Raw genomic sequence first — 25,685 nt, forward strand, 5'->3', positions numbered from 1 at the left:
GAGTCTGAATGCAAAGTGGTTATGGATATTATAGGTAACTATGGAAAAGCGTCGGGCCAAAGAGGTAAACTTAGAGAAATCATCCATTATGTTTGGTAAGAAAGCTCCGCCGGATGTAAGGTCTCGGATAAAAACAGTAATTGGAATTTCCAGAGAGGGTGGAATGGGTTCTTACTTGGGTATTCCTGAAAATATTCCGGGTTCAAGGACTAAAGCTTTCAGTTATGTTAATGACCGCTTAGATGAGCGAGTTAATGGCTGGTCGGTGAAGATTTTATCAAAAGGGGGTAAAGAGATTATGATCAAATCAGTTGCGTTAGCTCTCCCGACTCATGTTATGTCATGTTACAAACTGCCACAGCAATAACGTCCAAACTTACGGGTGCTGTGAGAACTGAGATCAAGTTTCTCCTTCCGAAGTGATTCGAATGTGGAGGAGCTTATCGCCGTTTAATAGTTCCGAACTGAATTGAGAGAGTTTTGAGAATTTGAATTTGTATTGCTTTTTTTGGAAAATATTTCTGATCCATTACAAAAGACTCCCCCCTTACATATTTATACAGACAAATTTATTATCTAATTAATGCATAATTAATAGGGCACGATTTGTGCGACCCAATTAATCCTCTTGAATGTGGGAATCTTTGACCGGGCCCGAGCTGCGAGCTGACCAACACGGATCATCTCCGCGCTCACTTCCTTCCTCCGGGCCTGATGGGCCGATCAGTAATACGCTCTTGGCCCATTAGACAAGCCCGGCCTAGGCCCTTTTGCCTATTGCCCGAGATGGCAGATCGTGGGTACAACAGGTGCTATATCAAATTTTTGGTGGAAGTCTAATGATAAGGCTAGAGGTATGCATTGGGTAGCTTGGGACAAGATGTGTCTGGATAAATGTGATGGGGGTTTGGGATTCCGTGCCCTGGAATAATTTAATGATGCAATGCTAGCTAAGCAGTATTGGAGGCTGATCCACTACCCAAATTCTTTAATGGCTCAGGTGATGCGCGGTCGATATTTTAGGAAAAAACATCCTTTGTTGGCATTTGCCTACTCTTCAGGGGAGAGTTCTACTTCCTAATCTGCGGGTCAACCACCTTATTAATCCCCTTACAATGGACTGGCATTTGCCTACTCTTCAGGAGTTTATGGATCCGGAGGACATTCCGCTCATACGGAGTTTGGCGGTCAGTAAGTCTTTGAGGTCGGATAGACTGGTTTGGCATTATACTAAGTCTGGCAAGTATTCAGTGAGATCTGGTTACAGATTAGCACGGGAATTACAAAAGGATATCGAATACGGGCCGACGTGCACAGTTTTGCGGGCACAAGCTTGGAAACTTGAGGTTCCCTCAAAGGTTCAACATTTTTTCTGGTAGGTGGCATCTGGGTCTCTTCCTGTGAAGGAACGAATCACTCATAGGGGTATCCGGTGTGATGTTACGTGTCAACGGTGTGGCTCTGCGGTAGAGACTATCAATCACGCCCTTTTTGAGTGTGCACGTTCGCGTATGGTTTGGGAGTTATCTCCGGTCCAGCTGTCTTTGACTGGTTTCCCTTTTGGATGTGTATGAAAATTTAGATTTCTTATATTCCAACACCTTTTCTCATTCGGGGGGTCCTGGCATTGGTTATATATTGCCTTGGATTTTGTGGACAATTTGGAAAGATAGTTATAAGAAGGTCTTTCAAGGGATAGAGGCAGAGCCAAATGATATTATTAATCAGGCGTCAAATGATAAGCTCCTTTGGGAGGAGGCCAAGTCTGTTTCTGAGAATGACATAGTTCCCCAGTCTTCTATGGAGGAAAGAAATTCTTTGACTCGTTGACATGTTGACGGTTCCTGGAAAGGCTCGGATCCGTTTGAAGGTTTGGGTTGGTGGTATGGTAACAATGATGATAGGACGCTACTTATGGGAGCTCGTAGTTTGCGACGGAGTCCCTCTTCTCTTCACTCGGAGTTTCAAGCCTTGTTATGGGCTATGGAGTCTCTTCGGGCGGTGGGGATAGATTGTCCCATTTTTGAGTCTGATAGCTCCGAGTTGGTGGCGATGGTCCAGGCACCCGACGATTGGCCAGCATTCTCACATTTGCTAGAAGATTTCCAAGCCCTCAGAGCATCCTTCTCCTCCTTTACCCTGTCCCAGATACCGAGGACGTCAAACGTGCGAGCAGACTGCCTGGCCCGCTCTTCTAGATCTTTAGTTTCTGAAATTTCTTTTGTAAACTCTACTCCTCCAATTTGGGCAACCAACTTTGGAGTCACCTTTTAATTTATTTAAATGTTTGGTTGAAAAAAAAAAGTTTAAAAATACATTAAAGTAAAAAAAATGAAGAATGAGAGGGAAGGTTAAAACATTTGACAAATGTAAAATTCATGATGACAACATATTTAGAAGATTCATTGGTTTCCAATGAGAAGCCAATTGACTTGAATCAGAATCCAGTGGAGAAGCATTTATTAAAAGGATTAATAATGTGAAGATTAACGTCGTAAAAGTTTTGTCTATAATGAAGATGAACACAAATTTATCTTTTTCTTTTTTTATTTATTTATATAAAAAATAAAACTAATAAATATTGAAATTAAACCAACACAGTTTAACTATTTTGCGTTGACGGATATTATTATTCTGTTATTTTTTATAGCGGTACAAAAAATGAAAGTTAGTTTTAAGGTTTAATGTATTAGTAAAATTATTTTAAAGGTTCAAAGTGTTAGTAAAGTCATTTTAAAGGTTTATTGTGTTAATGAAATTCTCTCGAGGTTTAAACTGCTACTCAATGACATTTTGAAGGTTTAAAACGTGATTTCCCTATATTATTATCACACCTTACGGTTTTTTAATTTCTCTTATTGATTAATAGGGGAAAAAATACCATTTTATTAATAAGAAATAATTTGGTGAATAACCGGATAATTACATGTTTGTTTAATTGGAAACTATAGAATCAAAATATACTTAGTAAATATAATAAAATTGCTTTGGGGAAGTTATTTATAGAAAGGGTTTTTTATTTACAAAAGAATAACTTTATACTGTTGAAGATCCAAATATTTATATTGTTGAAGATAATGTTTCTTTGTTATATCTATTTATGTGGGATTTTAGTTTAAAATTTTTATCAATAAAAATCATTAAATATAAATATAACCATTTGAATTTTAAAAGATAAATATATATAAATGTCATACTTATTTACTAATCTATATATAACATATATTGTCTAGTGTCGCAATAATCTTTTCTTGGCAAATCAACAATATATCACGTGATAGCAAAAAATGAGTTAAGATCCTCACTCGAATAATAAACAATATTGTCGACAATCTTCTAATCTTTTATCCCTATAAGAATTCATTTCATATTCATATCCCATAAAACAACTTTATAAAAGTTCTAACGTCGAATGTTGATCGTTCGCCTAATTATAGATATCATTTAAACATATTGACATCAAACATTAAATCCAAATATACAAAATTTCATGAACATTTTTAGTGCTATGTCACTACAACGGATTGTCCAAGTGCCTCACCTGCCATAATAGAATTTTCGACCAAGTCAAGAATACTTATATGATGAAACAGTTAAACTCGACAATGAATATTCGTTCACTAATCTAAGTTACATATTTTTCTAAAACCCCATATGTTATTTTTTAGATGTTAATTTTGTGATGCAATCTCAGATTTGTCTTCTTAAAAAAACATAATTTACTTTAAATATGTTATTTCTGGCAATTTTTTGGGTTAAAAACATTTATTAAAATTGATGAAATCTCAAACTTGTTTTATAAATATAATAATAATTATTTTATAAAATTGTAGCTCCAGTTGATAATATCTCTTACGAGAGATGCTACATCACATGTCACTTTTTGTAAAGCCTTGCATATCTTTTTTCTATATTTTGTGACCATTGATTTTATTTTTTTAGATGGATTATTTTTTCATAGTTTTTCCAAAAAAAGTGTAAACCTTACAATGTCTTCATTTTAGATCAAAATTTTAAGTTGAGAAGCGTAATTAATATTTTATTTTTTTTAAGTGAAATTTCATAATAGATCTTTCTAGTTGATGTTTCTTAGGAACTAATGTTTCACTTCAATTTTATTTTTATATTTAGAATTTTATAAATACAATTATATAAACTGTTTTTTTTTTATTTCACCATGCATTATAATCTTACTTCCATTCTAAAACTCAATAACTCATGTTTCACTAATATCCTTCACTAGAAAAAGGTGCCAACAATGTATTTTTGTTTGTGTGGATACTATATGTAAGTACAAAGACACTAAACAAATTAACTTTCCAGTTCTCAAACTATATAAACATATATAATCCACTAACCTGCATTTATCTTTCATCATATCTAGAGTCACTATCTTAAGCATATCTTGCAACATCGGCTGTACTGAGTATCTTTTTTACGGGCACGCATCTTTCTGCAACATCATAAGTTATACATAATTATTTTGTATAAAAAGTATTCACTGCCACGAACAATCTTAAATCAATAACAAGGATGTTGTTCACTTACCAAGATTCCGTCAAGCTCAACAGATTTACTGAAAAAAACAGGTAAAGGAGCCATTTTTAATGTTGTTGATATGTTGTTGCAATCCACTTTTCCAATTATGTAATTAGGGGTGTCAAAATGGGTCAAGATTAATGAGCCAACTCAGTTCAACTCAACTCATGAACTCTAATGAGTTTAAAATTTTGACTCTAATGAGTTGATGGGTTAAATAAGTTGATGATTAAATGAGTTAATGAGTCAAATGAGTTTGGTTATAATGAGTTTATGATTTAACCACTAACTCATCATTTCTTCATTAATTATCAACCTAATACTAATATTATCAACATCGTAATCATAATACCAACATCATCATACTTGGCTAATGCGTCCGCTGGACGATTAGCTTCCCTATAAACGTGAACAACCCGGACTATCCAGTCCCTTGCAAGAAAGCCTTGGCACATGCGTACCTGGAAAGACGAAGGATGTGCCTCGGCAATCCCTAAGAACCCTACCACTACCTCTGAATTCACTTCGAGCTCCAAACGCTGAACCTGGTTGTCCCATGCAATGCACAACCCGTAGTACACACCCCCGAGCTCCGCAAGTTGTGCCAAACACCTACCAACGGTGACTGCAAACCCAGCACACCATTCCCCAGTTGTATCTCTCAACACCCCCCGCAGAAGCGAGACCCGGATTACCTATTGAAGCCCCATCTGTATTCATTTTATACCAACGAGAAACCGGAGCAATCCAACCTATCTCGCGGTCCACACGTGTAGTTTGCCCATCCCGAGAGTGCCCCTGTTCATTAGCCAATAGCACCTCAGCTGCCAGATCTTTCACAAAACGCACCCGATCTCTACAAGGCCTATTTTCACCAAAGACGTTACAGCACCGCCACTTCCATCCCCACCATACCGCAATAGCAAACAGAGTGGGCCAAGTTCCCACACTACCACCTCCTTGACCTGCTAGATTATCATAAACCCATTCGAACAGAGTTAACTGAAAGAAAGATTGTTGTTTAGACTGCGGTATAATCCAGGCCCAGAGACCAGCCATAGCAGGACAATCCCGGAGCACATGAAGAATAGATTCCACCCCTCCCTTGCACACTGAACAGACGTCAGAATCCGCTAAATGCCTCCTTTTTCGTTCTGCATTCGTCATGATTACCTGTTGAGCAACTAACCACAAGAAGCACCTAACTCGCTCCGGCACTAACACCTTCCAAATCCGATGAAAGAAGCTACTCATGTTTGGTTTAGCTGCATTATTCTGTGTTAACAGTCTGTAAGCTGAATTAAACGTGAAATTACCATCCGGGTTCGCTCTCCAAGACAGCCTATCTCTAGAGCCTGTTAAACTGTCCAAAGCTACAAAAGCAAGCTCCAGTGATTTCTCATTCGTGATATAAGGACGAATGTGGGTGTAATCCCAGCCCCCCTCCTCACGCCAAAAGTCTCGGGCTGTAACACCCGCAAACCCCGTAGGCAATTCCTCTGTTATCTCTTCCACCAGGGGTCTATCCGATAACCAACTGTCAGTCCAAAACCGTATCTGACGCCCATCCCCAACAACCCATCCTTGGCCTTTGGGCACCACCTCACGCAAGCCTACACCCACACTTCTCCAAGTGGAGGACCAGTTACTCTTCGCCACTGTCCAGCCATAGTTATGCACATCTCCAACTCTATACTTGTGTCGAACAACCCGTGCCCACAAGCTCTGATGATCATGGAGCACTCTCCAACAAACTTTAGCAATAAGAGCTTTATTCATATCCGACGCGGCTCAAATACCCAAACCCCCTTCAGCCTTTGGTAAACACACCCTCTGCCATGCAACTAAATGCTGTTTGCGCTTTTCTGCAGTGCTTCCCCACAAAAAATCTCGAGACACTCGATCTAACTGGTCCAGAGTTGCTTGTGGCAGTTTTATGGTACTCATTTTATGTACTGGAATAGATGCGAGCACCGACTTGGTCAGAGTTAACCTGCCCGCAAAACTAAGCAAGCGACCCCTCCAACCTGCTAGTCTCGAGGACACCTTCTCCACAACATCCCCAAAGGTCTCTTTATTTATTCTCTTTTGCAACACAGGCATACCAAGGTACTTGCCTAACTCCTTTGTTGACCTGATACCATTCTCCGCACTAATCAGAGTCTCCATATCTCTAGAAACATTCTCAGAGAAAAATATTTTAGACTTTTCTAAGCTCACCTTCTGACCCGAGGCCTTGCAAAACCGCTCAAGAACGCCTCTAATAACCCGAATTTGTGCCACCGATGCCTCTGCAAAGAGGATAAGATCATCCGCAAAGCAAACATGAGACAGCCTCGGTCCCGATTGTGATAGCTTAATTGGCTTCCACTTTTTCTCCTCCACTGCATCATCAATCAAATGGCAGAGCCTTTCCATACATAGCACGAACAGATAAGGGGATAGAGGGTCCCCCTGTCTCAAGCCTCTTGAAGGCTTAAAAGCATCAGTTTGCTCTCCATAACGGTTATTAGTTATGATACTGGTTTAAGTAAACTAAACCATTTTATTTCTCGCATAATAAATTACACACACCTCGTCTTTTCTTTTTCTTTTTTAATTCTAAAATCTCTTAAAATAACCTAATGTAATGTCTTAAAATCTCACAAAACCACAAACTATTTTTTCTTTTCTGAAATGAAATATCTAACAATTCCACAAGTTTCAACACACCCCCTAGGCTAAATTACAATCCCGTTCGTAACAAAACCGAACCGGTTTATTACTGGACGCCGGACAATTTAGCCCAATCTACAAATTGCATACCGCCATATACAGTAAAACCTCTATAAATTAATAATGTTGGGACCAAGAGATTTTATTAATTTATAGTGATATTAATTTATCTATAAATTAATAATTATTATTTATAGTGTAAATTAATAATTAATAATTTATATATTTTAATTGTTTAAATTTTAAAAGTTATGAATTAAGACAATTTTAGCAAAATAAGATTAGATACTTGGATGTTGTAAATTTTATGGTTTAGGAATTGAACTTGTAATATTTAGAAATAATTATTGACAATTAATTACAAATACTATAGACAAATTGCCTTATACACATGACATACATAAATTCAGATTTATGAATAATATTATCAATTGTCCTATTTTAATAGTCTGTCAAATTATCAAATTGTAAATGATGCATATCTAAAAATTGAAAACTTTAAAAATTTAACTATTTATATGACATGTTATAGACTATTTTAGAGATATAGTTATAGTTTGAAAACACAACATTACAATTGTTCTATACACTAGTAAAAACAGATCATATAGTTACAGAATATTGCTACGAAATAAGTAATAGCAAAAAATAGCCACGAAAAGTTACTGAAAAGGACAAAATATTAGATCAATAAATTTGTGGCAAATTAGTTAGTATTCGTAGCAAGGTAAAGACAAAAAGCTACAGATTAAATTTGTAGTAAACTTACTACAGATTTCGGGACAGAATTATTTGTAGCTATGGCGTAGTTACGAAAATGTCAAGTTGCGACAAATTATTCGTAGCAAAAAATATGTACAAGCACTTGTAGCAATTTAACGACAGAGAATAATAGTGTAGATAACTGTAGCGGACATATTGTGTCAATGTGTTGTGGGTAATTGTGGGTGTGAGGTATTAGTGTTTGCAACATAGAGTAGTGGAGATGATGACATAAGAACAAAGCAAAATTACATAGACATTAAGAACAAAGGAAAGTGGTGGAGACGATGACATAAGAACAAAATAACATAGACGTTATTAAAGCTAAAATGTTCAATTATCAACATTAGAACAAAGCAAAATTATATAGGTTAATCCATTCATAATCTACTAGGAGTACAAAACACAGAATGTCCTAATAATATATCCGACAATATGCATATCAACTGAAGAACAAAAAAAGGCATTAGTATATTGATATTAATACTAACAGAAAACAATCCAGCAGCCATTACATATTTCTCTTGCCATTAGAACTCAACTAACCAAGCGAGCTATAACATCATGCATAAAAATTGACTCTAGTTTATCAATTTATCACGAATTAAAAATTAATCTAGTAATTAGAAAAAATAATATAAGGAAAACTATTAAAATACAAATAAACAGACTTGTTTCTGATTGGCTAGTTCTTTAAGGTGAGGATCGCACCTCATTTGATATCCACCGTTGATAAAAGTAAAATCAACGGATACATTTACTTCTTTTACCTCGAGATTTACACACGTCTCTACGAGATCTTTGGCTTCCTTCCCTCTCTCATAGCCATGGCTGCTTTCACATGTACTTCTCGCCCTCCAGTTTCTCTCCGTTCGAATGGGATCTTTAACATCGGCTTCACACTCTTTGCTCGACGGATGTTCACCTTGTATCCTTCTTTCTCACTCTCCGGCTTCGTTGACCTCGATTCATCCTAGGGTATGTCTTCTCCTCCTTTTTTGTTGTCTTCTTCATTCGTTCTAGCTTCTGCTCAATTTAGATCTTTCGGTTGGGTTGGATTTAAATATGACTCATTTAACTTTTCGAATTTTCGTATTGGGTTTTTAACCTAATTAATGTTGATTTGAGATTCGAAGCATATGTAAGATTTTTTCCCGTTTGTAATTCTTGACATCAGAGTGAAACATGGCAAAAGATGATGCTTATGAGTTTAGGAGCTTCACTGAGATTGATTCAAAGCTTTTTTGCTTATCGGTGATTCTGGTCTGGGTTTATCATCTTGCGTACTCTCTCTCTCTTTAACATTGAACAGAGACACACACAAAAATAACAAATTATGGGTCCTTTGGAGTTCGATATTAGTTGTTCAAAGTCGTTATGCTTAGTTCTAACTTTACTATATGTATCATTGTTGCGTCTTTGTGTGTTTTAATATCCTGATATCTCCACTTTTAATTGATTTATGTTTATTTTCTCATTCACGCAGATATTGCTAAAAATTAAGACCCGTGTTCTTAAGGATATTAAAGAAGATGTTTCGAGGAAGAAGTTTCAATGGAAGAAGAAGTTTCAATTAAAAATTAAGACCCGTGTTTTTATGTATATAATTATTTTTGTTAACTTTTACTTTTTTTTTTTTGTAAATTACCAGTATTAATATTAATAAATATCTCATTTATCTCATACATATTTGCAAATAACTGAATTAATATTAATAAATATCTCATTTATCTCATAATTATAGCATAGTAATTCGTAACCATTTTATCACTAGTTATAGTGTAGCTAATTGTCACAAATCAATAACGGACATTTTGTTGGTTCTTGAAGCTAATTGTTACATATAATTCAAATGCTTTCCGTAACAAATACTTACAATAACCTGTGACATTTTGTAGCAATTTGCTACTATTTTGTTGGTATATATATTGTAGCAATTTGCGACAATTATCTACGACAAAAAATTTTGCTACGACCAAATAATTACTAACTATTTTTTGTCACAAATCAGTAACAAAATTAATTTGGCTACAAAAAATACATTATAGCTACAAATATTTCCGTAACTATATAATTTGTTTTTACTAGTGATAGAATTAAGCTTTAGGAGAAACATACATTATTATCTCAATATATATATATATATATATGTAAATTTACATAATTATTAATTTATGATATTATTGGGACCATATTTTACATAAGGATTTCAAAAAAAATATTATCTTATTATCTTATCGAATTTTGTTAATTTTTACATTGGCCCAACTTGGGACCAGCAAAATTTATTAATTTATAGTGTTTATTAATTTATAGAGTATTAATTTATAGAGTATTAATTTATAGAGGTTTTACTGTACATTGTTAGCAAACCGGACTCCCACCGTGAACGCCATGGCGACCACAGGGATGCGTTTGGCCGCACTAGAACCTTCCACAACACGTTCCAGGCCGTTGACAATTTGGTAACGCGCATTGGAAGATAAGCCAAGGAACACACCTGAACAAAAAAGCACAATAAAGAGAAAAGAGTGAGTCTCTATGTGAAAAACTTCAGGCTTGTCTCTGAAGTTATGCAACTCAGTTACGTCTCTCCCCATGAATCTAATATTGCAAACAACAAGACGAATCTAGCTAAATATACCTTCACTGAGAATTGTAAACATAATCGATTCTTAGTGTCATTGGCAAATTCAGGTTCATTCCTTTCTTAGAAACTAAGCCTAGTTAAGAACCGTATGGCTGATTAGTGAATAACAAGAACTCGGAAAAAGAATAAGACAACACAGTATTGACGGTTCAAAACTGTTAGATTTCATTCAATATCAGAGGAGAAAAAGCTTCGATGACTCTGCAGAACAATGTTAGAGATTAAAAGTAAAGCTTACCCCAAAGAGCAGCGCTTTCGAAAAGAGGTGGAATAGGGACGTCTGATTTCTTCACACTCCTATTGACATAGGAAACCCCAAATATGTATCATTGAAGAATAGTTTTAATTAGACAATCAACAAGTATCTTGGATCACATCATATAAAACGACAGAGAAACTCAGAAGATTCATTTCATCATTGAGAAGTTGCTAGCAAGATGGTGAAAGAATACAGTTTTGCTGTCATGATCAGATTTGCAATTCCTTGACCGATGAGCAGCCAAATCCAACCGACCCATACAAGAGTCCCTGGATGTGAAATCACATCAATTAATTAAACCAAAGGTAAGAAGATCCACAAAGAACATTAAAGCTAGCAATAGTTCTTCTCTATACCTTGTAGAAGAAAGTTGCAGTGCGCTGGTTAACTGAGAATTTACAACCTGGTCTTTGAGCTTCAAAAACACTTCATATGTACCCAAAAAAAAAAAGCCTGTATAATAAGCACATCTCAACCCGAATATGTAGCCACCAGCTCGATAGATATCAGTGGGAACAGTTAACCCATTTGTACATTACTTGGAGCCAAAAACGAGAGAGAGAGAGAGAGAGAGTGAGAGTCTTACCTGCTAGGAAGGGATGCACAAGCACGTTTAAGGTCTTATAATCCTGTTGATGCCACGGATGGCTTCCCAATACGTGCATAGTGAGCCAAAAGTCCAACCAAAGCAACATCAACCACAAGACCAACTAAAAGATCAGCAGCATACAACTCAAACTCTGACCAGAAATCTTCCCCTCTCTTCTGTACTTCTGCAAAAGTTGCACAGCAAGAGTCTATGGCTACCTGCATTCAATCCGTACATCGCCGGCGTAGAGAATAGAAACCATCACCATAAGAGTGAGAACGAATTCAGATCGATGAATCATGATCGGTTTTATTGCTAAACGATGTAACAAACAAGAAAACTGGAAACAGAAGAAAAGAAAACAAGGCCGACCGATGCCGGAGAAGCCAGCGCCGGCCGGAATCGAAGATCGGAGGAAAAAGTTGGTTGAAGAAAATCGCCTGGGTGTCGCACTGTTTGAGAGAGAAAGCATGGAATACCATTAGTGGTTTTAAGTTTGCAGAAGTTGACATAATATATGCATATATTTATGGGGTTTGTTGGCGAGTGTCTCTTTGTGGTGGTTGTATAATGGCGAGTGTCTCTTTGTGAGGAATCTTTTCTTGAGTCCAAGTTTATGCACATTACATATTAATAAATAGTTGTGTAGATCATCTACATATTAGTGAGGAATTCTTTGTTGAGTCCAAGTTCATGCACATCATCTACATTAACAATACAATTTTTTGTTAAATTTATCATATCCTACTATATTAATTGAGAAGTATAAATATAAAACTAACCTTAAAATATGTAAAAATTACATTCAATTGCTATAAGAAAAACTTAATTAAGATTAAATAATTTATTAAATAAATATTTTTAATTAAAAGAATGAAAATTGGGGACACATCAAATAAAATAAATTGTAGAAAAGTCAAAAAAAAAAATATTAGAATCAAAACTAATTTGTACTTAAAAAAACTAACAGATAAGATTTCTTTTTTACATGGTAGTTATATATTTTTTACATACTTAACAACTATAGCAAAGATTTTGGGTACTTCCACTCTAAACTATAACAAATTTTTAATCACAAACTATTATAAATAATAACATAATAACAAAATAAATTACTACAAATTTTCATCAAAAAAAATTCAGCGCACGGTTTTCCGCGGGATAGTACCTACTACTTACGTAATTACGAAAACAACGATATTCCTGGATATTAAAAACAAATAAGTATCACAACACATTAGGTAAGAATTTTGTTATTATTCTGTTATAACAAAGTACAAAAAAATAGATTTTCCTTCTCAATAATAATATAAGTGATATATATATATATATATGAATTCTTAAAAAAAATGATGAGATTAAAAACAAAATCATGGTGATGTGTACCGAATATCTATCTTTCGTATATCTTAAATGTCCTTTAATAAAAGCGCAAATACAACAAAAAGTAAAAACAATCTTCTAATTTCAAATAATGTAAGAGATATATATAACTAGCAATCGATCCGCGCTACGCGCGGTAGTTAGATTAAAGTGTATTCCGAGTTTTGTTGTGTATATTTTTTTTGGGTTTTGTAAATTCATCTTTACGTTTGTTTTTGTATTTAATTTTGGTTGCTTGTGTTGTTTTGTTGGATATTTTAATAAAAATATGTTTTGTAGTAAGTATAATTTAGTTTGCGGTTTTTAAAGGAAAAGTTGAGATCATCTTGTGTGTTTATAATGCTTTTTAAAAAAATTATTATTAGAAGTTAACATTGTTTAGTTGAAGTTGTTGTTTTGCTGTAACTGTTAATTGTCATTAATTTATTATTATTTTTCATTTTGTGGTTGAATTGTTATTTAATATTTTCATATGTATTTTGTAAACTGTTGGAGTAATTTTTTGTCAATGTTTTAGTGTTTGGAGTGAAAAATATTATGGATTTTATTAAGAAAAATAAATAAAATAAATAACTTACATTTCTCTTTTCTAGGCTATTTTTTGTTTGTTTCATTCGGGCCCAATTTCTTTGTAAGGCTTATAATTTGTAGGTTTATTGGGCCATTATTTGTATGTTATTGAGTTGAAATTTATTTGTTCTTTTTCAAAATCCGATGTCCTCGTGAACGGATAGGAGAAGAGCAATTTTCCGATCTAGAGGTCTGTTTGAGGATTGAACTTATGTCTTTGATGCTCGTAATCGTTTTTTTTAGTCATTCCTATCGTAATCGTTTTCCTTTGATTTTTTTTTGGGGGGTTTGCGTATTTGGTTGATTCCTTACTCGCTTCGCATCTGTTGGGATATTTGATTATCCCTTGTTGATTTTGTTAAAGGTGAATGTCAATTGAGTTGCAAATTTGATTATATGAAAATATGTTGGCTTATTTAGGTTTCCTAATTAAGTTGTGAGTTGTTTTGTGTTATTTATTGTAATTGTTTTTCCCGTTTATCCTGTGAGTGATTTTTTCGATTGATGTGAGTTGTGTTTTGGGGAAAATTAATTTTCTTGTTTATCTTGCTGTAATTTTATAAAGTCCGGGTTGTTTTTTTGTTTCTTCGGTTGTCTTTTTCATATAATTTTGTGTTACGGTTATTTGATTATGGCATTCATATATATGAATCTTTTTAGTTTATTAAATGTGTGTTCATCTCTTTGCGTCTTTGTCTTTGGTGATGGATTTGTGAAGTGCTGCCAAATAATTTTAATTGATTTCTAGTTGTGTTTCCTTGATTCTTTGAAAGTGTTGCTTGGACTGCCTTGTTTTGATATTTGAAATTTTAAATTATGATCAGTTTAATAGAAATCTTTAACTATATTATTACCACTAATAAAAAAATTATAGTATTGTTTTCTTATTTTAATATTTAATTTATTTTACATAATTATTTTTTATTTAAACTTTCGATTAATTATAATTAACAAAACATATGCACTAAATAAATATTTTAAATTTACTTTAAAATAAAAAATTGAATTCATAGGATTTAAAAATAGTGATGGGTCTAGAGAATTTGAATGAAATAGTGTTAGGCCTACAAATTTTAGATGAAATTTAGTTGATCAGTTTGTCATTTGTATGATTGTTTAAAAGGTTTATTAAAATCTGTAAGGCCCATTAAATTAAAGAAGAAGTGGCTGACGTGGCAGCTGAGGTGGCTGCACCAGGAGTGAGAAAAGCTAACTTTATATATATAGATTAGAAGATATGCTGAAATGAATAGAATATAAGTTCCGATTATTGAAGATGATAGTTGCTATCGGAGGAGCTATTGGGATGGGATGCTAATCCACTTCACTAAACTCACTGTGGGAGATATTCTCTAATGTCTACTGATGTTCATCCCAACCGGATGGGCACTAACTGTGCATTTCTCTTATTGATTAAAAGGGGAAAAAATACCATTTTATTAAATAAGAAATAATTTTGTGCATAACTGGATAAATTACATGTTACTTGGAAACTATAGAATCAAATATACTTAGTAAATAGTAAAATTCGGTTATTAGTTATGATACTGGTTTAAGTAAACTAAACGATTTTATTTCTCGCATAATAAATACACACACCTCGTCTTTGTTATGGTATATATATATATATATTGACTGGTAACTATATTTTTCTCCACTTCCAATTTGGAAATTCTAACTAGTTTTTCAAAAATATTAATTGATGATATAATATCAAAGATTATTTGGAATTGATAACTCTCTAATTCAAATTCTTGCTGACACATTATTTATTGAAGCGACCTTTTTTTCTAATCCTAGAATTATGTTTAGCATTGTTTGGTTTGGTAACTTGGTATGGGTGACAACTGTAAGAACCCTACATAGGGAAGGTATGATGGAATTAAAACACTTGATTGTCACTCAAATTTCTCCTAATATAAGAAAAACAAAAAATAAAAACAAATTCTCATTCATGGAAAATAAAAACCTACACATCAAATCTTTTTCATTTATTGAATAAAAAATATAGTGTATCAAGGTAGACGCGACGGGTGCAACCGTGCAGATGGATTTTGGGTCTCTTCACATCACTTTTGATATAGGTATTGCCGTATTGGTTATCGAATGGTATTGGTTAAAAGAACTAATCATATTTTTCTCAACTGTTAAATAACACATATAAGTATCATAGTTTGACTGTTTGACTAATCTTTTGCTTGTCATCATCGTCTCCAATTTAATCACTGTTTTGAAATTTGGGATTAGACTTGCGTTGCTAAAAATTTTCATTTTCTTTTACAATAAAACTAGATATGGACCCGCACGTACGTTCGTGATTGATTTCAAAAACTATGTTTACTATAAAGTTTTTAATATATTATGTTACTATGATTGATTTCAGTTTGTGATTTTTGAAATAATAAAAGTTTCAGCAAAAAATCAAGATTCATAAAACAACATATCTGAATCTAACGTTTACCGAATTAGTGATTAATCAGAATTGTATAAAACTTGTAAATTATGAAACGGATAAAAACCGTCAAAAAGATTAAAACTTCTAAATGACCCAAATTCTTAAGCGGGTCAAATCCGTCCCGGTAGCCATATTCCATCAATGGTATAATATTTTTTTATCTATAAAAACCCGTCCCTCGAAATCTTTAAGAAATAATATTAAAATATATATAAGATTTTATATTTTTAATATGTTAATTTTGAAATTAAGAAATCTTTAATATATGTTAGTCTTATATATCAAAAATTTTCTTTATGGAAAACTGAAAATTAGGATTTGCATAAGTTTAAATATTTTAATAGTTTAAAATAAATTTAAGATACCGTCAAATTGTTTTTTAAGATTTTCCAATATCTGTTATTCGAAATTAATTTCAATTTTTTTTGGTCAAAAAATTTTAAACAATAAGAAATAATATTATTTATATTTTTGAAAATATGATTTAAATAAATATTTTTTACATCTCATGTTATAATTTTTATTATATTATAATACATAGGTTTTGAAAATAATTTCGAAAACATGTAAGAGATAATATTTATTAATATTTAAATAATATTTACCAATTTTAGAATTTATAAGAATAAAATATTGTGTATATAAATAAATTGAATAGCAATAGCAGTTTCATGTAATATTATAAAATATTAAGGGCAAGTAATAAATTGGGCACAAAACTTTCTGGCGACGACACGTCAGTTTTTCTTCAAGAATGCTTCTCTTTTAATATATAGGAGATTTAATACTTTATTCCATAATTTTTATATAACGTTTTTATTTTCACATATACTTTTATCTTCGTAACCTTGTACAATTAATCGTATCTTGTTCTTCACAACTTGTCCAAGTTGATCTCTCCTGTTATTGAAGACTCACTTAGAGACAAAACTATTTGAAAAGCTTCAATCCATTGTGACTGGTCCGGGAACTAATCGTCAATCGCCATTACGTTTAAGCATCTCTAGTTCTTCCCGTATAACAGCCACCCACTCATCATTATTCAACGGTTCAGCAAGCTTAACCAGTTCAAGACTGAATACCAGATAACTGAGGTTCTTCAGTACAGTGCAGTTATCAGTCATATCACCAACAACCTCATCAGCAAGTGTTATGACTTTAGCTTTCCGGTAAACATGTTTGTTGCATTCCTCTGAAACAAGAACACCATAAGCATACTCAGATGATATGCTCTCCTGACTCCTCCCTACACCTTCATGTAGAATGGAACCTAGTTTTAAAAGTTCTCTCAACTCTACAGTGATAGACCTAGTAGCCTCCTCTGTAGCTCCGCCCTCCTGAGAGATACCAGACTGTTGCAGTTTGCAACAAACATCACACCTCCGACCTGCAGCATCATTAGCAACATCGACAGACAAGGTTCTAGATGGAAACCTCTGTCTACTAGCATTCTCCGATGCACAACTCTGTCCAATGGTAGCAATACGCATGGACTCTGAGAAAGTAAACATGGTCTCAAACACACCACCATCAGCAGATCTCGTAACTCTGCTCTTGTATCCTTCTAGCATCTTCTTGATGGATGTGATTCTCACAGTTTCTAGAATATTGCAGCTCACTCTTAACAGCACCTCGTTGGTGCACACCTTTTGAGATCATGTCTTCAAACACCAAAGAAAATTTCTGATTGAAGTCCTTGGCATGTGGATTGGATGACCTCCCCCATGTAGCAACTTTTCTCATATCGCTGACCTTCATGTCTGACATTGTCGTGGTCATCAGCAGCCTTACACTCGTTCTTGGTGAAACAACTGACTAATTCTGACTCATTCTAATCAGATTAGCATTCAAGCCCTCAACAAGATAGACATTATTCAGTACGGGCTGATCTTCACCACCAGATGTACCTTTACGGCTTTACCTCTGATTTTACATTCAGCTCCATCTCCAAAGGTGACCATGCCACCAGCATCTTCTTCAAGGGTGTTTATGTTCTCCTGATTTCTAGTCATGTACCTTGAGTAACCAATGACAAAGTACCAATGCTTTCTTCGAACAGTCTGTTTATCATCACTAGTATGAGCAACATAACAATACACATCATGCTTCTTGATGTACACTATTCTGTGTCGTTTGACATTTCTGTGACATCCCTTTATATGTGTGACTAGTGTACCAAGCAGCTTTGTAGTGATTTAGACTTCCACAACACGAGCATCATGTTCTTATGCTCTGCTCTCTAACACTCGGCAGGCTAGCCTTAGCTTCTAATCTTGTCTTCGCATTCACAGATCTGAAGCTTAAACAATTGTTAATTGTGGCGCACGAAGATCCAAGATAACACACTGATCATGCTTCTTGATGTAGACTTGGTTGATTCGTCTACTAACATTGTGGAACTTCTTTTGGCGTATAAGTTGGGTCATAAGATTCTGAAATCTCTAACAGTCAGCCTTAATGTGACCAGTAACACCACAATACCAATAACTGCGCATTCAGCTTTTCAGAATATTTACTGCAGCCATTTATGTAGTCGTCTGCAAACTAAACTCAAACACTCTACTAACAGTGTCACCTCTGATTTGTAGCATTGTTTTTTCATGATTCTTGCCAACAGTCTTCTGACCATATCCAGACTTATTGACCATACATGTGTGACCTCATGAGTTTTCTCCATGATTTTTTATACCACACTTTGCAATAACAATACCTTTAGTGAGTGGTCAATAGCTTGTCCAGATATTTTGCTCCTTTACTTAGCATCTTGCTATTCTTCAGCTGATGATCAAGATGCTGCTGCAACACAGATGAATTCATCTTCTTCTCAGACATCACTTTTTCAAGAGTGAAGACTCTTTGAAGCAACTCTCATTCTCAGACACCAGATCATGATTCTCCTTCTTCTAATGAATCATATCCTTCAACAGATTGATGCTTGTTCTTCTGCAGATAGTCCAACCTCATCATCCTCAGATTCCAAACCAGATTTCTGATTCTCTTGCTCATAATCAGTATAACTTCAAGTCACACACGATCTATGCATTGATTCAGACACCTCTATACAATCAGTCTTCATGTGACCATAGCCTTGGTAGTTATAACACTTCAGCACACTTCTCATATCAAGCATTGGACATTCTGATTTGAATTGCCCAAAACCTTCACATTTGGCACACTGCTCATCTGACTTTTGTAGGATCTTTCATGCATCAGACCTTGAGAGTGAAGGTTCTTGCTGAAGTTGTCAATTCTTCAACCTTGTGAGATGCTACTTGATAAGCAAATCTTCTTCGCCTTGGCCTTCTTATTGTTCTTCATCTGCAAGTCATCTGCCTGCATTATCCCCACACACTGATCAACCTTCTGATCATCAGACATCAACACACCTTTAACACCAGGTTTGTGAGACTGAAATCTGAGTAACACACTTCTGAGAAATTCCTCAACATTTTTCTTCGCCTTGTGTGCCCTCCTGAGTACTTTAGCCTTTAAACAAAGAAAACCTAGCTTCTTGTCAATATCATCAGATGATAACATATCAAATATGATTTGCATGACACTACTGGTTTCTTCATAAGCAGCCTTCAAGACATCTCAAGCTTCTTTCGTCGATGCATAGTCTTTCACCATCTTGAACAGATCCATCAACAAGTAGCTATAAATAGAGGATAACGCTTCAGCATTATGTCTCGCGTTAAACTTCTCATCTGGGCTTCGCCAAAATCTCAGCATTATGTCCATAGCTTGCAGGGCTTCGCCAAAATCTTCCCTCTCACCTTTGTTTGTGTTGGATGTGACCACCCATCTTCCACAGTGCACCAAACTTTCATATCACGACTCTGAATCAATTGTGTGATATGTGCTTTCCAGCCGCCACAATTCTCAGCGTCAAGCATCACCTGATCGCTTTCATCAACGAACTGTTGTGGTTTCTCCATACCTCGCCACATGATCTCACATGTTGAAAAGACGAACAGATTTTTTTATTAGGCGTCCGTTATGATACCAATTGAAGTGGTCTAGAGGACACAACAACACGTTGATTTACGTTTAGAACGCGCCAAGAAAACACTGACAGTAGGTACCTTTTTTGCATACGGCTTGTTGTGGGATATTCAAGAGTGTTATCAGGACGAATGGTGCTAGTACGGGGGTCGTTCTATATGGTTTCTTCAAACTTCTGCAAATCACGAGAATGCTATGACTGATTTGCTTGCTTTCGAGTATTTTGCTAACATGGAGGATAATGTGTTGCCCACCACCACCCCCAGAGCCAGAGAAGCATAACTGTGACGAGTCAGCACTTGTTCCGGAAGACCAGTTCATTGCTCAACATCCAGTATTGTTTACTTCAGAATTTTATCGTCTGTTTTTTCGTTTTTTTCTTCTTGACTTGACTTGCAGTCATACATGTTCAGGGTTCCTCTAAGATCATGGTTTCTATTCCAAACATCAACAATGCGCAAGTCATTAAGAATACAATGGAGTCGTTATCAGAAAACGTGGCAGGTTTGAAGCAGAAAATAGCTAGGGTGACCCATATTCCAACCATTATACATGAGTTAATTGGGTTGTTAAAGGCCGGCAAGTCACTTGCACATCACACTGTGGGAGCAGGAGTAATCTTAGCAGTGTCTTGTGAGAATGGTCCATGGAAGCAGCCAGGGAAAATGACGTTTTGTCACCAAATAATTATTCAAACAACATTTTTTAACATGCAAATATGCCCATCTGCTCTTTTGATCGATCATGGAAAAAAATATATATCTTATAGCATTACTAGCTGTATGTATAAAAGCATTACTTACTAGTTGTATGTGTAAAAGCATTACTAATTGAATGTATTAAACCAAATCGTTTATTTCATACGTACGATTAAGGATCATAAATCAGATAATAAGAAGACTCCATGAAGACAAATCGAAAATGTTGTATCGAGTATTCGGATTAAAAGAATCCGGTCCACATCATGAACTATTTCTTTGTCTACCTCTCGTCGGTCTATAACCTAATCACTAATGAGACAAACAACATCCCCATCAGATTAGAGTCTCCTCAAAAAGACATCAATCCTAGGCTAAATTACTATCCGGTTCGTAACAAAACCGAACCGGTTTATTACTGGACGCCGGACAATTTAGCCCAATCTACAAATTGCATACCGCCATATACATTGTTAGCAAACCGGACTCCCACCGTGAATGCCATGGCGACCACAGGGATGCGTTTGGCCGCACTAGAACCTTCCACGACACGTTCGAGGCCGTTGACAATTTGGTAACGCGCATTAGAAGATAAGCCAAGGAACACACCTGAACAGAAGCACAATAACGAGAAAAGACCGAGTCTATGTAATCAACAACAAATTCATAGAGTAAACTTCAAGATTGTGTATGAGCTCTGCAATTCAATTACTTCCCTCCCCATGCATCTAATAATGCAAACAACAGGAACAATCTAGCTAACACCTTCAATGAGAATTGTAAGCTTAATCGATTCTTGGTATCATTGGCAATTCAGGTACTTTACTTTCTTAGAAACTACGCCTAGTTAAGAACCCTATGGCTGATTAGTGATATCAAGAACAATTCGGAAAAAGAATAAGACAACACAATATTGACGGTTCAAAGCTGTTAGAATTCATTCAATATCAGAGGAGAAAAGCTTCAATGACGACTCTGCAGATCAAAGTTAGAGATCAAAAGTAAAGCTTACCCCAAAGAGCAGCGCTTTCGAAAAGAGGTGGAATAGGGACGTCTTCCTCTGATTTTTTCACACTCCTGTTGACATATAAACCCCCAAATATGTATCAGTGAAGAACAAGTTTTTTAAAACAATCATCAAGTTCTTAGATCACATCATATAAAACCACAGAGCAACTCAGAAGATTCATTTCATCATTGAGAAGTAGCAAGATAGAGAGAATCAATGGTGAAAGAATACCGTTTTGCCGTCATGATCAGATTTGCAATTCCTTGACCGATGAGTCCACAGCCAAATCCAACCGACCCATACAAGAGTCCCTGGATGTCACATCACATCAATTAATTAAACCAAAGGTAAGGAAGATCCACAAAGAACATTAAAGCTAGCAATAGTTCTTCTCTATACCTTGTAGAAGAAAGTTGCAATGCGCTGGTTAACTGAGAATTTACAACCTGGTCTTTGAGCTTCAAAAACACTTCACATGTACCCAAAAAAAAAGCATGTATAAATACATCTCATCCCAAATATGCAGCTACCAGCTCAATAGATATCAGTGGGAACAGTTAACAAAGTTATACATTACTTGGAGCCAAAAAAAGTAAAAATCGAGAGAGAGAGACAGTGACAATCTTACCTACTAGGAAGGGAAGCACACGCACGTTTAAGGTCCTTGAACAAACCTGTTGATGCCACGGATGGCTTCCCAATACGTGCATAGGGAGCCAAAAGTCCAACCAAAGCAACATCAACCACAAGACCAACTAAAAGATCAGCAGCATACAACTCAAACTCTGACCAGAAATCTTCCCCTCTCTTCTGTACTTCTGCAAAAGTTGCACAGCAAGAGTCTATGGCTACCTGCATTCAATCCGTACATCTTTCACATTCAATTCTAAATAAGTAGTAGTCCGAGAACAACAATGTTAAGCTTAACCGTTGACACACCTCAGTTCCAACTTTGAAAAGAAACGAAGGATCTGCAAGCATTCTATTTCGAAGCATCGCACATGACCTCATCAGAAACCCAAGCGGCCAAACAGAACCCTACAAACATGAATACATCAATCATACAATTACAATCACAAAAAAACAGAATCACTCCCACATTTTTCCAAAAAGCAAGAAACCTGTAAATCGAGGTAACGAAGAAGGAACAGTTTCCGAATCCCAACGGATTTAGCAGCCTCCAACATATCCTCTGGTAACGTGATCCCTCTACGTTCTGTCTCTTTCATAACTTCTTCAAACTTCAATATCGGACCAAACTCCTTCTCCTCAGCTTTATCTGCTTCATCCTCTCCATCATCTCCTCCTCCACCGCCGCCTCCATTACCACTATCTCCACCGCCGTCGTTATTCCCATTCTCATCGCCGCCATCACCATCATCAAGTTCCGGCTCGAGATCGCTTAAAGTCTCATCCTTTAAGCCACTATAAGCCCACTCCGGTACCGATCTACCAGAGATTTCACCCGAAACCACATCCGATCCCACACATCGGAGTCTCAAATTCCGAGAAGAAGACAAGTCTGTATTCAAATGGATCCGTCTAGATTCAATACCAGGGCTTCTACGGAAACAAACCGACCCAATTCCAAACCTTTGACCGGCTCTGCATTGCTTTCGCAGCTCTACAGTTTTGAACCCATCGTTGTAGACATTCGAAACGTGGGAGATTTTAAGGGAAATAGACATTTCTTTGCCTCTTCCAAGATTCTCGAGATTATATGATCTATGGATGAGAAGATCAATACTCAGATGCTTAAAAGCTTCTAATGTCTGAAATGGAGACGGAGTAATGTATGCTATGCGTTTTTTGATCAGTTGCGGAGGTTTTAAGGGTTTTGAAAATAGTACACACCCTTGCCTTATTGAGAAACGAGACAAGAGATAGAGAGAGAATGATCAGGTACGGTTGTGTCTACGGAATGCTTTACAAATGGCGACATGTTGTTGCTTTGGAAAGATTCAGTCAGACCAAAAGTGAAACTCTCTTCTCATTTTTTTAACAGAGCCGGCCTAAATTGTAAAAGCGCAATCCCCATGATAAATTAATTTAAACATTTCTCACATGAAAAGGTAAAACCAAAACTACAATACACAATGAACCTTAATGCAACAGTTTGTTTTAATTAGTTAGCAGATAAAGATTTTACAATTTCACAAGTCCAGCTTGAGTTTTTTTTCCGAAACTGTTCAACCATGTCTGATCAGTATATATGTCACTAGAAAATTATTGATGACTCTCCTCATGCTGACGAAGTCATGATTAGAAAAAAAAAACTCGTCACAGTACTCACAAGAACTTAATATTCTCAACGAAACCAGGAAAACTCCAAATCTCACGAGTTCGCTTACCAATCCCATGAAGACGTCTAAATTCATCATCAGCAATTCCTTCGATATCCACTCTTCGTATGTTCCTTCTTTGAAAATCGTAATAAAAAACACTAAACGGTATATGTGACTTTAACCGTGAATCAATCATAATAAGCTCACCCGCACGAATCTCTCCCTTAAGGATAACGTAATCCTCGGTTAAATCATCCAAGTCATCAGGTTGGGCACACCGCAATTCAGACCATTCTTGTTTCTCAGCATCTTCTAAAATCCACAACACCATCTCATCGAATCTAAAATCTACACAGCCCAATTTCCCATTGTAGTTTAAAAGAGAAGAAGAATTACGCGATTCTTCGGGTGCTTCAATCAGGTCCAGCTTCTCAGATCTAACATCGAATCTAATTATTCCTGAGCTGCCTTCAGCTATATAGTAGTATATAGCACCATTGATGCATATCCCTTCATGGACATCGTGATATCTAACACCTTTGGTGATTTCAATCTTTCTCCACTCTTTTTGTTGAGACTGCAATGTGAAAACGTAATGCTCCAGTTGGCAACCTTTTTTCCCACGCTTAGCGCGGTGACGATTGAACATCATTACACACAACACTTTGTATTGATCTCCCACCGGATCGTACCCGAGACGTGCGAAAACTTGTCTCCCGTTGGAGACAACATCCGGCAGTTTCACTATTTGTCTAGTGGTCGGATTACAAACCGCGATCGAGGAGCCACGGGTGCAGCAGACGAAACCGTTCACGGGACGAGTTCTGATGTAGTAGACCAGATCCGAGATCGTCATGTCGTGTCTGGCGACAACTGTGGGGAATTTGTTGTTTCTCTGGTGTTCTGGAGCTGAGAAGATGAAACGTTTCCGGGAATCAAAGTGTTTGAAGGTGAAAAGGAAACGAGGCCGAGTCTTTGACCTAATCAGAAACGAGTCGGCGAAATCTTTACTGCGGATGATTGAGAACCACAGCTTCGACACATACTGAAATCGGATGAGGGCTTCACCTGGAAGTCTACAGAGTATCTCTACAGTGAGATCAAGAGGGATGAATTTTGTGGAGCTTCCGTTGAGGCGCTTACGTGAGGGAGACGATTCTGAATCTTCCATGGCCGCTGGTGGTGATGAATCGTTGTGATGATCCACACACAACCCTAATAACAACTACAAAATTGTAAAGATGATGTTATTTACTCATGTAACAATATTTACAATTTTTAACTATACATTACTAACCCATTATGTTGCAGGCCCATCTAACCCATTATGTTGCTGATTTTGAGTTGACTAATCATTTTATTTTTTTCCCCTAATTTGGTTAGATCGAGAGAATTATCTTCGTTTAGGTAATCATTTCACTGTTGGTGTTTTAGAGTTTGAACTCAGGATACAAAATTATTACATGGACTACTAAAGAAGTAAAATTGTAGTTATTTACTTATTTACAATATTTAATTATGTTAAATAACCCATATTGCTGCTGATACTGTTAGGGCCATCTAAAGTGGACTTACGTTTACAAGTTTCAACTCAAGATTTTGGTAGATAGAGAGGAGTATCATTTGTTATTTCATCTATAACTTGGTGATCAAGAGGATACCAAAAGGCAATAAGAGAAGAGTACACTTATAGAGAAAATGAGTGGAAGAAGGATGCAATATCAGCCGATGAAGTTAACAAATGTGTATATTAAACAGGGAAAAGC

At 35.8% G+C, this 25,685-nt stretch overlaps 4 protein-coding genes, 1 long non-coding RNA gene and 1 pseudogene across 6 annotated transcripts; 3 read left to right on the forward strand and 3 right to left on the reverse strand.

Moving 5' to 3' along the window:
• Positions 1 to 40: 40 nt before the first annotated feature.
• LOC147918761 (uncharacterized) lies at positions 41 to 367 on the forward strand. The gene has a single exon (XM_087503688.1). It carries the CDS (start codon positions 41 to 43, stop codon positions 365 to 367), a length of 327 nt encoding a protein of 108 aa, XP_087359814.1.
• Positions 368 to 1,115: 748 nt separating this feature from the next.
• On the forward strand, positions 1,116 to 2,274 carry LOC147918762 (uncharacterized). The gene is made up of 3 exons (XM_087503689.1): positions 1,116 to 1,358; positions 1,407 to 1,551; positions 1,853 to 2,274. The coding sequence occupies exons 1-3, from the start codon at positions 1,116 to 1,118 to the stop codon at positions 2,272 to 2,274; spliced, it is 810 nt and encodes a 269-aa protein (XP_087359815.1).
• Positions 2,275 to 8,779: 6,505 nt separating this feature from the next.
• LOC147918763 (uncharacterized) lies at positions 8,780 to 9,699 on the forward strand. The gene is made up of 2 exons (XR_015592132.1): positions 8,780 to 8,994; positions 9,503 to 9,699. It is a non-coding gene; the product is annotated as an uncharacterized LOC147918763 (long non-coding RNA).
• A 524-nt stretch (positions 9,700 to 10,223) lies between these two features.
• LOC104772460 (protein RETICULATA-RELATED 1, chloroplastic-like) lies at positions 10,224 to 12,167 on the reverse strand (annotated as a pseudogene). Its single transcript, XR_015592131.1, has 6 exons — positions 11,887 to 12,167; positions 11,512 to 11,732; positions 11,282 to 11,351; positions 11,119 to 11,194; positions 10,905 to 10,963; positions 10,224 to 10,516 (listed from the first exon to the last, which is right to left on the reverse strand). The product of XR_015592131.1 is annotated as a protein RETICULATA-RELATED 1, chloroplastic-like (transcript).
• An 8,595-nt stretch (positions 12,168 to 20,762) lies between these two features.
• Positions 20,763 to 23,624, reverse strand: LOC147918764 (protein RETICULATA-RELATED 1, chloroplastic-like). The gene is made up of 7 exons (XM_087506465.1): positions 22,756 to 23,624; positions 22,574 to 22,672; positions 22,263 to 22,486; positions 22,034 to 22,103; positions 21,866 to 21,945; positions 21,638 to 21,702; positions 20,763 to 21,234 (listed from the first exon to the last, which is right to left on the reverse strand). Exons 1-7 carry the CDS (start codon positions 23,320 to 23,322, stop codon positions 21,041 to 21,043), a joined length of 1,299 nt encoding a protein of 432 aa, XP_087362591.1. The 5' UTR covers positions 23,323 to 23,624; the 3' UTR covers positions 20,763 to 21,040.
• Positions 23,625 to 23,650: 26 nt separating this feature from the next.
• On the reverse strand, positions 23,651 to 25,139 carry LOC104772461 (F-box protein At1g30790-like). Its single transcript, XM_010497071.3, has one exon. The coding sequence runs from the start codon at positions 25,088 to 25,090 to the stop codon at positions 23,924 to 23,926; it is 1,167 nt and encodes a 388-aa protein (XP_010495373.2). The 5' UTR covers positions 25,091 to 25,139; the 3' UTR covers positions 23,651 to 23,923.
• Positions 25,140 to 25,685: the final 546 nt, after the last annotated feature.

Source organism: Camelina sativa, chromosome 20 (assembly GCF_030686135.1).
Source record: "Camelina sativa cultivar CO46 ecotype springtype chromosome 20, ASM3068613v1".
NCBI classification, from domain to species: domain Eukaryota; kingdom Viridiplantae; phylum Streptophyta; class Magnoliopsida; order Brassicales; family Brassicaceae; genus Camelina; species Camelina sativa.

Excerpts from the sequence above, each read along its gene's own strand:
- LOC147918761 (XM_087503688.1), top strand. The coding sequence starts at position 41 with ATGGAAAAGCGTCGGGCCAAAGAGGTAAACTTAGAGAAATCATCCATT.
- LOC147918762 (XM_087503689.1), top strand. The coding sequence starts at position 1,116 with ATGGACTGGCATTTGCCTACTCTTCAGGAGTTTATGGATCCGGAGGAC. Across the intron at positions 1,359-1,406 it reads AACTTGAGGTTCCCTCAAAG|GAACGAATCACTCATAGGGG; the intron begins GTTCAACATTTT and ends CTTCCTGTGAAG. Across the intron at positions 1,552-1,852 it reads GGTCCAGCTGTCTTTGACTG|GCTCGGATCCGTTTGAAGGT; the intron begins GTTTCCCTTTTG and ends GTTCCTGGAAAG.
- LOC147918764 (XM_087506465.1), bottom strand. The coding sequence starts at position 23,322 with ATGTCTATTTCCCTTAAAATCTCCCACGTTTCGAATGTCTACAACGAT. Across the intron at positions 22,487-22,573 it reads TTTTCAAAGTTGGAACTGAG|GTAGCCATAGACTCTTGCTG; the intron begins GTGTGTCAACGG and ends GATTGAATGCAG. Across the intron at positions 22,104-22,262 it reads TGTGCTTCCCTTCCTAGTAG|TGTTTTTGAAGCTCAAAGAC; the intron begins GTAAGATTGTCA and ends GTACATGTGAAG.
- LOC104772461 (XM_010497071.3), bottom strand. The coding sequence starts at position 25,090 with ATGGAAGATTCAGAATCGTCTCCCTCACGTAAGCGCCTCAACGGAAGC.